Source organism: Hemiscyllium ocellatum, chromosome 23, assembly GCF_020745735.1.
Source record: "Hemiscyllium ocellatum isolate sHemOce1 chromosome 23, sHemOce1.pat.X.cur, whole genome shotgun sequence".
Lineage (NCBI taxonomy): Eukaryota > Metazoa > Chordata > Chondrichthyes > Orectolobiformes > Hemiscylliidae > Hemiscyllium > Hemiscyllium ocellatum.
Genome location: NC_083423.1, coordinates 18,732,881 through 18,746,512, shown reverse-complemented (window position 1 = coordinate 18,746,512; position 13,632 = coordinate 18,732,881). Strand labels below are relative to the sequence as shown.

The following is a 13,632-nucleotide window of genomic DNA, read 5'->3' as shown; positions in this document are numbered from 1 at the left end:
GAAAATTGCATCTTGAGAGGAAGTTGACCCAGTAAACAAGTGGAAAGAGGAACATGGAGGGGACAGTTGATTAGTTCATTTCAAACCTTAGTGACGAAGTAGTACAGCAGTTGCTCAGAATTATTGTTACTGAAAACGAGGGAGAAGTAATTGCGCAGAATACATGCTCAAACAAAAAACTGACATTCCCCCTTGTAATATAGCTTCAGTAATTTCAACTCAGTTACATATTGGTCCAACTGCACGATAAAACTATGAAATGATAAAACAGCTAAAACAAAGCAAAGTTCCGTATAATTTATTAGGACTCAATTTCAAAACTTCATCCAAGTCCAGTTTTTGAAACATTTAATAAAAGGAGGTGATCAATAATTGAGCATTGCAATTCCAAGAGAGCTTCTGTACAAAAGGAACATAGATTCAGCATAAAATTAAAAACAAAGACAGGGATCATTCTTGTCCGAACTGGCCGTTAAGAGAGACATCCAATTATTCTAACACCCCCGCTGCCTTCCTCAAAGCCTTACACTGTATTGAAGATTGTATTTATACAATTCGTTCTAGAAAATAACTATCTACTTCATCCACCCTTTCTGGTGTTGCACTCTAAAATCAACTCACTTCATTACTTTATCAAAAGCCTTCATGACTTTGAACATCCCTATCAAATCTAAGGAGAATAATCCCAGCCTCTTCAACTGAGTTGGAGAAACAGCCATAAACCAGTTTCACAACAAATGATAAAACGTCCACCTGCAGCCAAAAAAGTGGATAGGTGAGCTCCTCCATAATCCCATCTAGCTACTGCTGCAGTAAGAGTTTCTACATGGCAAACAAGAAAAGCCCATGTAATGACTCATATCCTTTGGGAAAAGCAATTAGCTTCAACCAGTGTCACCTCAAAGCTGCTTTTGGCATCTATTACATAGGGGAGGAATCTCAGCTGCTGAGATAGATCCCATCACTTTGTCGTTTTGTCAGTCTTTCAAACCAGAGACCTATAACAACAGAAAGCATCTTTTGTAAAGTTTAAAATATCACCAAGTTGGTAATTAACTGTGACTTACCAAATACAGACATCAGTAATTGAGTACACAGGATAAAGCATCAAAACTTACACGGTTGGAAGAGTTAACCTCATTCACTAACCATTAACTGGTTTTTGATGATTAGAATCCACAAAATGACGAGGATTTTCAATAGTATACTTCAGATCTCGAATGGTATGTGAACTGCCTCCATCACTCCACATTCCTTTCTTCGCTGCTTTTGCTTGCTCCTCGAGTTCACAAAGTCTGGCTTGCTCAGGACTAAGAGAAAAATTTAAGAGAATTAGCAGATGCAGGCTCAGTAAAGTAGAACTTCAGGCAAAATTTAGTCTACCATTTGCCTCTTAGACCTCTGCTAATACTGAGTGTTAAATAGAATAGTGGGCGGCACGGTGGCACAGTGGTTAGCACTGTTGCCTCACAGCGCCTGAGACCCGGGTTCAATTCCTGACTCAGGCGACTGACTGTGTGGAGTTTGCACATTCTCCCCGTGTCTGCGTGGGTTTCCTCCAGGTGCTCCGGTTTCCTCCCACAGTCCAAAGATGTGCAGGTCAGGTGAATTGGCCATGCTAAGTTGCCCGTAGTGTTAGGTAAGGGGTAAATGTAGGGTGGGTTGCGCTTCGGCGGGTCGGTGTGGACTTGTTGGGCCGAAGGGCCTGTTTCCACACTGTAAGTAATCTAATCTCAAAAAAAAAGAATCAACATGATTAAGCTTTACTTGCTTTTGATGGCAGCAGTGGATACTATTCTCACCTGATTCAGGTTCTGAGTTCATGCCTGACCCAAGAGCCAGGAACACAAGACCTGGCCTGTCTTTCCAATAAAGGTACAGATGGCAAGCTACATTCCCAGAAACATTTATTTAGATAATAAGTTAAAATGAGCCACAGTCAGTCCCCTCAGGTGGCTATAATAAAACAGCTGTCATTTTGAGGTGTGGAGGCGCTCATTTGGAACGTAAGCACCAGCAGAGACCAGATGAGCCAAATGGTCAGCTTCTATGCTCAATTCTATGTAACTTGAAGATCTTCCCTACATCAAACAATGTTGGGAATTCATTAGGAGGAAACTTTGCCACAAATACATACTCTATTATTGCAGGACAATACATATTTCCTGATGTTCTGTATATCATAACCCAAGGATTTTCCAAGACAGCTGTACCAGAAAACCACTGATTTTAATGCAAAACAGGACAAAGTTTAAAAGATTAATAAATTGCCTTTTGGTTTTTGAAATAACTACAAAGGCCAGTATCCCATAACCCAGTCACCCTTTGTTTACTTGTGCTCCGTACACTGGCTGTGGCCAGCCAGCTCGGAGTCAGTCACCTAAGTCCCTTTTTTTTGTCCTTAAAATAGGCCCCTACACTACTGCCAAACAATAGTAGTACTTATTGCTCCCTAGCACCCACATCATGTAGTTATAGGACACAGTGAAGAAACATTGAGTACAGAAAACTATATTCACATCCCACCCTAGAAAGAAAAAGCACCCAAGTACCAGTGACGAGGGTAGGGCTTAAATGAGGATCGAATTGGAGGGGAAATAAAACAACCACCGCAGTGCCCACGCCTCCTGAAAACTCAAGGGTATTGGTAGACACTGCAAGCTCCTTCTCTATGGACACCCGGGCCTGAACGTTACCATGGAAGAGGGGCAGGCAATTGGCCATAATGACCCCCAAACACAGCCCACAGTCTGAACCTGTTTATGGCCAGCTTGACCAGGCCCAGGAGCAGATCCAGGAAGAGATCCTCTGACCTGGCCTCCCCACTCTGCAACGGGTACCCAAATATCAGGGACTGAAGTGAAACCAAAAACATAAAAGATTATCCTTAAGAAAACCAAAAAGGAAGTGCATATGCCCACACCCCATATATACATGGACCATGGACTCTACAGCACCACAGAACAAGCAGTTGGCCTGGGAGCCCACGAACTACCGCAATCTGCACTTGCACGTGACTGTTCTGTGCAACACCCTCCACCACAGATCACCAAGTGAAGGGGGAAGAACTCCCATGTAGAGAGCCTTCCATGTAGGGATCCCCACCTCCAGGTGGCGATTGGGCAGGTCAACCTGTGTCCAGGGGGAGGATAAAGGAGAAGAGATGAGTGATGTGCTGTAGCAGTCAATACAGGGCCCACCATTTCACATTCCTAAGGGAGACAACTCTAAAACAACAAAGGCAGCTCAGGTTGAGAGACACAGGCTTCCACAGGAGGTAATTGAGGCCAATGTGATTTCCATCCAGTTAGGGATACGCGCAGACGGAATTCCATCGCACACCTGAGCATCCTCCGACTGGTGAACGATGTTGAGTCTGAGCACTGCCATTTTCAGGTATTGAATCGTTGGACAGGACTTGCTAATTGGGGTTGTTAACCCAGACCAATCAAGGACCGCATTCAAAAAGGTCTACCTCTTTCCAATCACTACAGTTTTCTAAATGCTGAACATATTTATTGCCCTTCTTTGCACATTCAGGTTTTAAGCAGGTATGTCAAACTTGGTTGCTGGAAATCACCGATCATGCACTCTTTGGTCTAATAGGGAAACTGAAAGCAAGTTAGAAGTAGTGGTGAGTCAGAGTCATAGAGATATACAGCATGGAAACAGACCCTTCGATCTAACGAGTCCATGCCGACCAGATATCCCAATATAGTCCCACCTACCAGCACCCAGCCCATATCCCTCCAAACCCTTCCTATTCATATACCCATCCAAATGCCTGTTAAAAGTTGCAATTGTACCAGCCTCCACCACATCTTCTGGCAGCTCATTCCATACACGTACCACCCTGAGAGAGATAAGGTTGCCCCTTAGGTCTCTTTTATATCTTTCCCCTCTCACCCTAAACCAATGCCCTCTAGTTCTGGACTGCCCGACCCCAGGGAAAAAACTTTGCCTATTTATCCTATCCATGCCCCTCAATTTTGTAAACCTCTAAGGTCACTCCTCAGCCTCCAACGCTCCATGGAAAACAGCCCCAGCCTGTTCAGCCTCTCCCTGTAGCTCAGATCCACCAACCCTGGCAACATCCTTGTAAATCTTTTCTGAACCCTTTCAAGTTTCACAACATCGGTCCGATAGGAAGGAAACCAGAATTGCATGCAATATTCCAACAGTGGCCTAACCAATGTCCTGTACAGCCACAACATGACCTCCCAACTCCTGTACTCAATACTCTGACCAATAAAGGAAAGCATACCAAACGCTGCCTTCACTATCCTATCTACCTGCGACTCCATTTTCGAGGAGCTATGAACCTGCACTCCAAGGTCTCATTCTTCAGCAACACTCCCTAGGACCTTACCATTAAGTGTATAAGTCCTGCTAAGATTTGCTTTCCCAAAATACAGCACCTTGCAGTTATCCGAATTAAACTCCATCTGCCACTTCTCAGCCCATTGGCCCAGATCCTGTTGTAATCTGAGGTAACCCTCTTCACTGTCCACTACACCTTCAATTTTGGTGTCATCTGCCAACTTACTAACTGTACCTCTTATGCTCGCATCCAAATAATTTATGTAATGATAAAAAGTGGCAGGTGGGAATGTGACACTGCAGCTGGAGAGAAGGAAATGCAAGGTGACAATGGTACAGAGGTTAGGAAGTGGGGAAAAGATGGTAGTGGATTGAAAAGTGGGGAACAAATGTCAAGACAAACCCCACTTTCAAGTGCTACTCAAAGCTCAAGTGGGAGACAAATGTAATCTGCCTTGGCCAAATTACTTCAGTAACCAAACAGCCAATTAACACACACTGCCTGGACTCTTACAATTAGATAACAGTTGATTGAGATTCCAAAGGGGTCTATACACCTATTGCGCTGCATCTTAAGGTGGAAGTCTTACATCTAACTGGGAGGGAGAAAATTAGCATAGGTGAGACAAAATCATCAGGCTGCAATATTGTGCAACACCTGTGGTGGATGCTGAACTGATCCTAATCTCTCACCATCAATTTCCTGTATAGTGAGGTTTCCAATTTCAGCAAAATCATTAGAGATGACATATTCCTACAGGAATAGGGAAAGTCATCATCACATAAGACAAGCAACACACTGTCAAATATTTGAGATCATATCAATACTCTCAGCAACAAGTTGCAGATCAGTGATGGGGTGTTGCAGATTATTACAGACAGAACGAGCAAATGAGAGCTCGTTCCCTCAACGGGGAATGGTCGCCTCAAATAATCCCCTCAGAGTCAAAAGGCAGCAAAATAGAAGAATTACCAACATAAATATATGCATACTCTATTGTTTCCATTCAAGTTTAAAAGGGATCTCAGCAAGTTTTAATTTACAAGGGGTTCCAACTTGATCGGTCTCATCAGAGATCAAGGGATATTAATGCTGTTAGGTCCCATAGCTTGCAGCCAGAAAAAAATGAACCTGGCGTGAACTGGGATGCGGTGGTAATGATAGGTGGATCACTGGTACAGCAATGTCAACACATTTTATCTTCTCAACAACTCAACACCTAGAATTTCCAATGCAACCATATTCAGCATGACGTTCTTCAAACCAAAAGCAAAACATATTTAGAGAAAGGACAAAAGCTAAACTGAGGGGCTAGGTTGGCATTTCAAGCCAATGGTCTTCATATCATTGTTTTGTTTTAATCTTGCCCCTGGTAAGTTAGCACATTTGAAGGTCGCTATAAATTATGGAGGACAAGAAAATTACAGAAGATATTTTCAATTCCTTCCAATTTAGTTTCTTTAAAAAAAACACTTACTTTGTTCCTCGAATCCCTTCCCGACGAACTGAAACCAATCCCTCAGCTAGCAACGATTCTGCAATGTTCTCCCCAGTTGTATCTGAATTACCAGAAGAATTACATTAGAGGACGAGTTACAGCCCAGTGATTCAGAAAACACAAAACAGTAATCAAGAAACCAAGTAACAGTCTTGCATGAAGATTCAATCAGAAATGTGATGAAGCAGTTAATACAATCAGAAATTTCTAGATTGGGTTGCTTGAGTTAAAGGTTACAATACATTGATTAAGATGGGTGTGTGGGAAGAACTGATTATGTGCCAAATGGCCAACGATTGTTTATGCTGTTATTCCAAGTAAACAGACTTATAAAATAAATCTATTTTTGTATCAAGTGCCATAGTAATAAATTTTAATACTTTTGTGTCTGGAATCTATCACTGAAGCAACAAAGCTACATCTAACAACTGATCCGCATGACAAACTCAAGTATAGCAGACACCTTGAAACTAGAAACAGTAAATGAGATAATTCAAGAATTCCAACCACACACTAAATCACAAAACTGAAACTCCGTGAACACCAAATTTCAAAACTTTAAAAGCCACGCAGTTTTCCATTTGCAGAAAAGGCAAGAAAATTATAGTGCATTAAATCAGCAACAAAACCAGAAAAATTGTGATGTATGCTCAATGGGTAAGTGAAGCTGACAAAAGCCGAGACACACTGTCCAGATAAATTGGAACCTGGGACAGAAGGCAGACATTTGAACCAAGAACAAAGGATTTCCCTGGCCATTGCGCATATGCTTGGAGTGCATGAAAACTAACATGGTGTCTGCTCTCCCATTTTTTTCTATATTTTTAAAACAAAAATTGTGCTCAATGAGATCCTCAGTCTCAAATAGAAAGATCCACACCAGAAATATTGAATTTAATGTTTATAATACTACCAATATTGGCATGTTTCCAGTAGTTTTTTTTTAAACCTGCCTTTTTATATATAATTCTGTCTCTGTCTTAATCAGATTCAGAGGTTGATTAGAGATTAAGAATGCACTTAGCATGCTTGCCTTCATTGCTCAGTCCTCTTGAGTATAGGAGCTGGGCTGCAATGTTGAGGCTGTACTGGACATTGGTGAGGCCTTTACTGGAGTACTATGTGCGGTTATAGTCATCCCCTTATAGGAAGGGCATTCTTAAATTGGAGAGGGTTCAGAAAAGATTTACCAATATGGTGCCAGGTATGGAGGGTGAGAGATATAAAAACAGATTGGAAAGACTGAAGCTTTTTATTCACTTGAGGGTAGGAGATCCATAGGTGATTTATTTGGAGGTATATAAGCTCATGAGGGGCATAGTTAAGGTGAATGACCAGGGTTTTTTCCCCTAGGGTGAGGGGATTCAAACTTAGGGGGCATACTTTTAAGGTGAGAGAAGGAAGATTTAAAAAGGACATGTGGGGCAACTTTTTTTTTGGTTTGTGCTTGAAATAACTGCCAGAGAAAATGGTGAATGCAGGTACAGTTACACAATTTAAAAGCTACTTGGATAGGAAAGGTTTGGATGCCATTGGGCCCAGTGCAGGCAGGTGGGACAATTTAATTTGGGAACATGCTCGGCATGAATTGAATGGACCAAAAGGTGTATGCTGTATGACTATGATTGCTACAAGGAAACTTTTGTACCATGTACAGTTTGTTTTAGGAAAATAGGACTAATACTAGGTCACTCAGCATGGAGCTGCAAACCTGCTCCTTAGACAAATCACTACACTGAGGAGAAAACTTTCAGCATCTAGCCTTTGCTTTGGGGTAACAATATTATTATAGCAACTCAAGTGAAATAGACCATAATTTTTTGATATCATCTGAAATAGGAACTTGTTTCTTGAAAGAGCACAGGTTTATTTTTAAATAAACTATATCGCAGTTTCAACAGAAATATCAGATTGAACAAAGCATCAATGCATTAATCTTTTAGGCTCCAGTGATACCCTTTTACTTGTTCACTTATGGGATATGGACATCACTGGCTGGGCAGCACTTATTGCTCACCCCCAGTTATCCTGAAAAAGGTTGTGGTGAGCTGACTTCTTGAACTGCACCTACAATGCTGTTGAGTTTGAAGCTTTTGATCTGATGAAGGAACATTGCCACAATTCCAATGAGGATGGCATGTGGTCTGGAGGTGAACTTACAGGCAGTGTGGTCTGATATACCTGCCACCCTTATCTTTCTAAACAATAAAGCTATTGAGCTTAGAATGAGTGCCTCTTGTAAATGGTACATAATGCTGCCACTGTGGTGAAGGGAATAAATGTCAAAGGCAGTGGATGGAATGCCAATATCACATGCTGCTTTACCCTGGATGTTGTCGAACTTCATGAGTTCGATTGGAGCTGCACTCATTCAGGCAAGTGCATAAATTACATAATACTCCTGAACTGTGCCTCATCTCCCCCATATTGTCCACCATCTACAAGACACAAGTTAATTCCTAACCTCTGATCTGTTCTTGCCGTAGAGCATTTAAATGGTTGATCCAGTGCAGCTTCTGGTGAATGGTAACCACTGGAATATTACTAGTGGAAGATTCAGCATGGTAATGCCGCAGAGTATCATGGAAAAGCAATTTGAATCTTGTGTGACCAATGAGCCCTTAAATCTTCTTACCAGCGTTGCAGCCCTCCAATGCCCTTGAAGGTATGGTGACTTAAGGAACTAAAAGTTGATTACGTGATTGGCATACCAATGCTAGTCACTGAGCACAAAACATCAGAAGAGCTGAGAGGGAACATTGCTTATGACATCACTTGGCACTTGTGGGGTTTGGTTATTTCTTAGCACTCATGATCTGAACAGCAGTCACTATCAATTCACTTCTGCAGCTCAGCTCTTTTGTTTGTGATCAGACCAAGACTTGAATGAGAACAGGAGCAGAGCCTTGTTGGTGGAACTCAAACACAGCTTTAGCAAGCAGCTTTTTGCTCAGGTAGGTGAAGCTTGGTAGCAGTCCCTTCCACACTTTGCTGATGATAAATTGTAGAGTTTACTGTAGGCTAATAGGGTGGCCATTGGCTGGTATGGACTTGTCCTGCTTTGTGAATGGGGCAGAACTAGGCAATTTTCCACTGTAGCTCTACTGAAATATCTTGGTGATCATCTTGGAGCACAAGTCATGAAGACTATTGTCAAAATGTGGTCAAGAGCAGTATTCACTGCCTACAAATGCTTCTTTAACACACTGAGTGAATCAATTTGGATAAAGACTGGCATCTATGATGCTGGCACCTCAAGGATGCAGAGATGGGTTATACACTGGGAACTTCTTGGTTGAAGATGAATGCAAGTGCTTCAGCTTGTCTTTTGCAATGATGTGTTGAACTCCTTCAGTGAGGAAGGGAATATTAGTGGAATCTCCTCCTCCAATTTGTTTAAGTGCACATCACCATTCATGTCTGAATGTCACAGGACTGCACAGTTTAGATCAGTTTTATTGATTGAGGGATTGTTTAGCCTGGGATGTCAACTTTGATATATAATAGTGTAAAATGTATCAAAAAGGGAAATACAAAATATGAAGCTCCAAAACAAGGTGCCAAATGTTGACTATTATTTACAGCACAACTCAAGTCAGGATGTTTTCACAACCAAATTTCCAGCCTAGTAGAGAAGGCAAAAACATAGTTTTTAAATAATTAGATTCATGATTAATTTCATGATTGGGTCGGTGAACAACAAGCATATTTCCAGGTAAGTATAGATTACACAAAGGAAAAAGCTAAAACAGCAGCTCAGAACAAATGTCAGTGAGTGACTAGTTAAAGCAGAATGTAGCAACTGTGCAAGAAGTATTTGAAGCATAAACAGAAAATTATGGCAACATTTAGCAAATCATGCAGCATCTATGGAGAAACAGTTAACATTTCACGTCAATGGCCTTTATTCAGATTTGGGAAAGGTTAAGAAGTGCAATAGTTTCTGAGCAAGAGGTGGGTAAGACAAGAACAAAGGATGGTCTGCAATGGTGTGTAAGAGACTGATAACAAGAATGACTATCCTCTTGAATCTGAATCACGTCTCATTCTTAAAAAAAAACCTCAACTTATTCTTTACATTTATTTTATTCATTTGTGGGATGCGGTTGTTGCTGGCTGGCCAGCATTTTTACCATCAACTGCAGAGGACAGTTGAGACAACGACATTGCTGTGTATCTCGAATCACATGAAGGCCAGACAAGGTGAGGATGACTAATATTCTTCAGGGAAGGAAATGTGAGCTAGAAGAGTTTTTCTGACAATTGACAATGGCTTCATGATCATTAAACTCTTAATTCCAGATTTATTTTTAATTGAATTCAAATCCCAACTTCTGTCATGGTGAGATTCAAACCCAGGTCCCCAGAACATTTCCTGAATCTCTGGATTAACAATAGTAACACCAAACCATTGTAACCCCACCTCTCCCTTCGTGCCCCACCCCCATTACTGGCATGGCAGACGGTTATCAAAGAATTATTGTAAGTGCTCCTAGCTATTGAGGATACTCAGAATCTGAAGACAAATGTAAATTATAGTTAAAATCTGATAGACAATAAGGTTACTGAAAAAGTCACTTATCAGAATTACCTAACTCTTGACACAGAGACAAAGATCAATGTTTTATTTTCATAGCAAAGGAAATCAAATTTTTAGATACGACATTACTTCCATACAACAGCAAAAAGGAGGTGGCATTTATACTGGCAATAAGAGCAACTAAACTCATAGGTTTAAATTCTTTTTTGTACTGTGCGTTATAAAGAGGGAGACTGGTTTTGAATTTATTTTTGAGATCTTTTTGGTATAAGTAGTCTGGAGGCCTGTTGGTTTGCATACAGTTTAGTGAGGTTTCACAAGCCTTGAAGTGAACAGATGGGGGATAATAGTTAAATGAGGGGAAAAAAGGTAAGGTAAGAAAACAACTGTGCTGTTACCAAATTACAAGTCCAGGGATACACAAAAATCCAGAAGGGAGTTAGCATACATGTCAAAGCATGAAGGCTAAAGTCATAAAAGCAATTCGACAAAAATACTAGATTCGGTTGTGTTTATTCTAAAAGTTAAAGGAATAGTTATAGTTTTGCTTGCAGTTTGAGGTGAAGAAAAATCAAATAGTGAGTGAATGTGTAGAAACATGGTGGAAGGAAACCAGGTGCAAATAGGACCAAAGAGTTATACAGCACAGAAACAGACCCTTCGGTCCAACTCATCCATGCTGTCCATGTTTTAGCTGGGTATGTATATTTGCAAATGTATTGTTGGAGTTTAAGGAATAGCATAAGTTTGAATCTTTGTCTAGTGTTGATCATTAAAACCTTTCAATCCGTTTGACTAACTTACTGTTGTTCATATTTTCCTTAATCTGTGTTTTATCTTGCGTAAATGCACACGTGCAGACCAACATTCAGTTGTACAGTATCTGGGAAGCTCCCCTATAACATTAGCATGCAGCTGCAAAGCTTTCATTTCTGGAGGCTGCCGCAGCATAGAGACCTTGGATTTCCATGCAGCAGCAAGAGAAAGTAGGGTGAGCGTTGCCGGAAATTCTTGTGAACGTATTCAGTAACAGACATCCAAACTTAAAGTTGGAGTCGAGAAAGCCAGGTTTCAATCGGGGGTCTGCCCTGTCCAGTATTAAAAGCAACTAGATCATAAAAGGTTACACACACCCAAGGATTGAGGATAAATTCCCCAAGTAATGATGTTCTCTTCTCTAAAACATTATGACAGAGACAGAGGTTTGATGTTCTTTAGTCAAGATCAGAGCTTGAATAAAGAATAGTCCACTAACCTCTGCCCAGATAAACCATTCCATATTCACGACCCTGGGGAGTCTTGTACTCCACAGTGAAACACACCTCCTTTCCGATCAGTTTCTTCCTGAGAAACTCTCGTGCTGGCCAAGCCCAAGGCTGCAAAGAGAAGTAAGTGTATAACAAATTTGTGGAACAATGAAGTTGCAAAACCAAAGTACCACAAATGCTGGAAATCTGCACCAGAGAATGCTAGAGAAACACAGGACTGGCAGTATTTGTGGACAGAGAAGCAGAATTAGCATTTTGAGCTTGATATGACTCTTCTTCAGAACTGAACAGACATACCAGAATTAAAAGGTTATCTCTTTCTCTTCATATATGCTGCCAGACCTACTAAGTTTCCTCAGCATTTTCTGTTTTAGAACAATGAAGCTAAATGAACAACATTAACAGATGTAATTGATATTAAAAGCATTCCTGAAAAGGGAAACAATAATTCAATTAAAATTGCTGAAATTAAATCAGACAGACGGGTTAGATCAATGTTTAAAGTTTCTATAAAGTGGGCATTGAGCAAATCTACATGGCAAACTCTGACCAGCAATTCTCACAGCAAACAGCATTTGTTCATTAAAGGGAAGACAGCGCTCTCTGAACTTGGAAGACAACATTAGTCAATTATCAGCATCAGTTTGGCTCACTTGCATTAGAAAGTAGCAGGTTTAAATCTAAGATCCAAACATAAGTTCAGTTGATGTATATTTCAATCTTCTTTCTCAACTAAGAGCATTGATCATCCCACGAGCACGTGCATGCATTTACAAAAAAAGGCTTTAACACTTGACTACCTATCCTGTATTGCATTGAGCTGTAAGTAAAAAACTTCCAAAAGTAATAAGAAAAGCACATCAATGCAAAATACCTCAAAAGTCATTGATGTGGCTTCAGATGATGATACACCCCCACAAAGGAAAATCTCAATCACAAGATGAAAAAGCCATACAACTATTACATAACATTGTTCAAAACATTACAAACCAATTCAACGATTTGCTGCATTTAATCAATACCACTATATTGAGCAATTAAATTCTATAATAACCTTAACAACAAATATAAATAATAATCTGGTAGTACGAACTAGGATTGCTCAAAATCATTTGCCTACAGCTTTTTATTTTGCACGCATCAGAACCATTCGTGAGAAAATCAATTCATGGCAAAACCAACATTCATACAGTTAATTAGGACACAGTGCAAGTACAGACTTTGCCTGATTGAGACAAAGATCAAGTGAGTGCATAAGATAATTTGGTTCAAAGTGAGAATGCCATGCAAAGCATGAATGAAGTATGTGTAATAAAGTTTAATGAACTAAGTAAGTCTCCAGAGGTCGAGGTAAGCAGCAGAGAGTAAAAAAAGGTGTGGATCAAGAGCCTGCAGTGAGAGCAATAGAGTCACATCACAAATCTAATCACAACGGGAGCAGAAAAAGCACCGCACTGATGAGCAGGATTGGTAAATATTCCTAATCTTTCAAGCAAAGATTATGTCTCCTGTTTGGATTTAGGTCTCTCACCTCTTCCTTTTATATTTTCTTAAAAATAGCTTGTCAAGTATGGAGATTGATACTCAGCAGATCTAACTGCTTCTATATAAAGAAAGCGGAGCTAACATTGAGTCTAGCGACTCCATTAATTCTGCTTTCTTCCCACAGATGCTACCAGACCCGAGTTTCACTAACAATTTCTATTTTTGCTTCCTATCTAAAGTTCTTTGCTTTAATGTGAAAGATTAATTTCAGCTGTTTTTAAAAACTGTAAAATTACAATAAAGTGTAAAGAGGAGTGATTCTAGAGTAATTGATTAAGTTAAATGCAATTGTGATGAAAGGATGGGTGATGTGTTGCTGCAGTAGCATGTGGGAGCTCCTGTATATCAAGCTAACGAAAGTAAACACATCTGTACTAAAGGTAAAAAAAATGAGGTCTGCCGATGCTGGAGATCACAGTTGAAAATGTGTTGCTGGTTAAAGCACAGCAGGTTAGGCAGC

At 40.4% G+C, this 13,632-nt stretch overlaps 1 protein-coding gene across 1 annotated transcript in view; it reads right to left on the bottom strand.

The window, feature by feature from the left end:
• snd1 (staphylococcal nuclease and tudor domain containing 1) overlaps positions 1-13,632 on the bottom strand; it is an 845,795-nt gene that overhangs the window by 803,323 nt on the left and 28,840 nt on the right. Inside the window, exons 3-5 of the mRNA XM_060842752.1 lie at positions 11,615-11,735; positions 5,799-5,880; positions 1,150-1,310 (exon numbers count right to left, since the gene is read on the bottom strand). Coding sequence (XP_060698735.1) covers positions 1,150-1,310; positions 5,799-5,880; positions 11,615-11,735 — 364 coding nt within the window. The remainder of the gene's footprint in view (positions 1-1,149; positions 1,311-5,798; positions 5,881-11,614; positions 11,736-13,632) is intronic.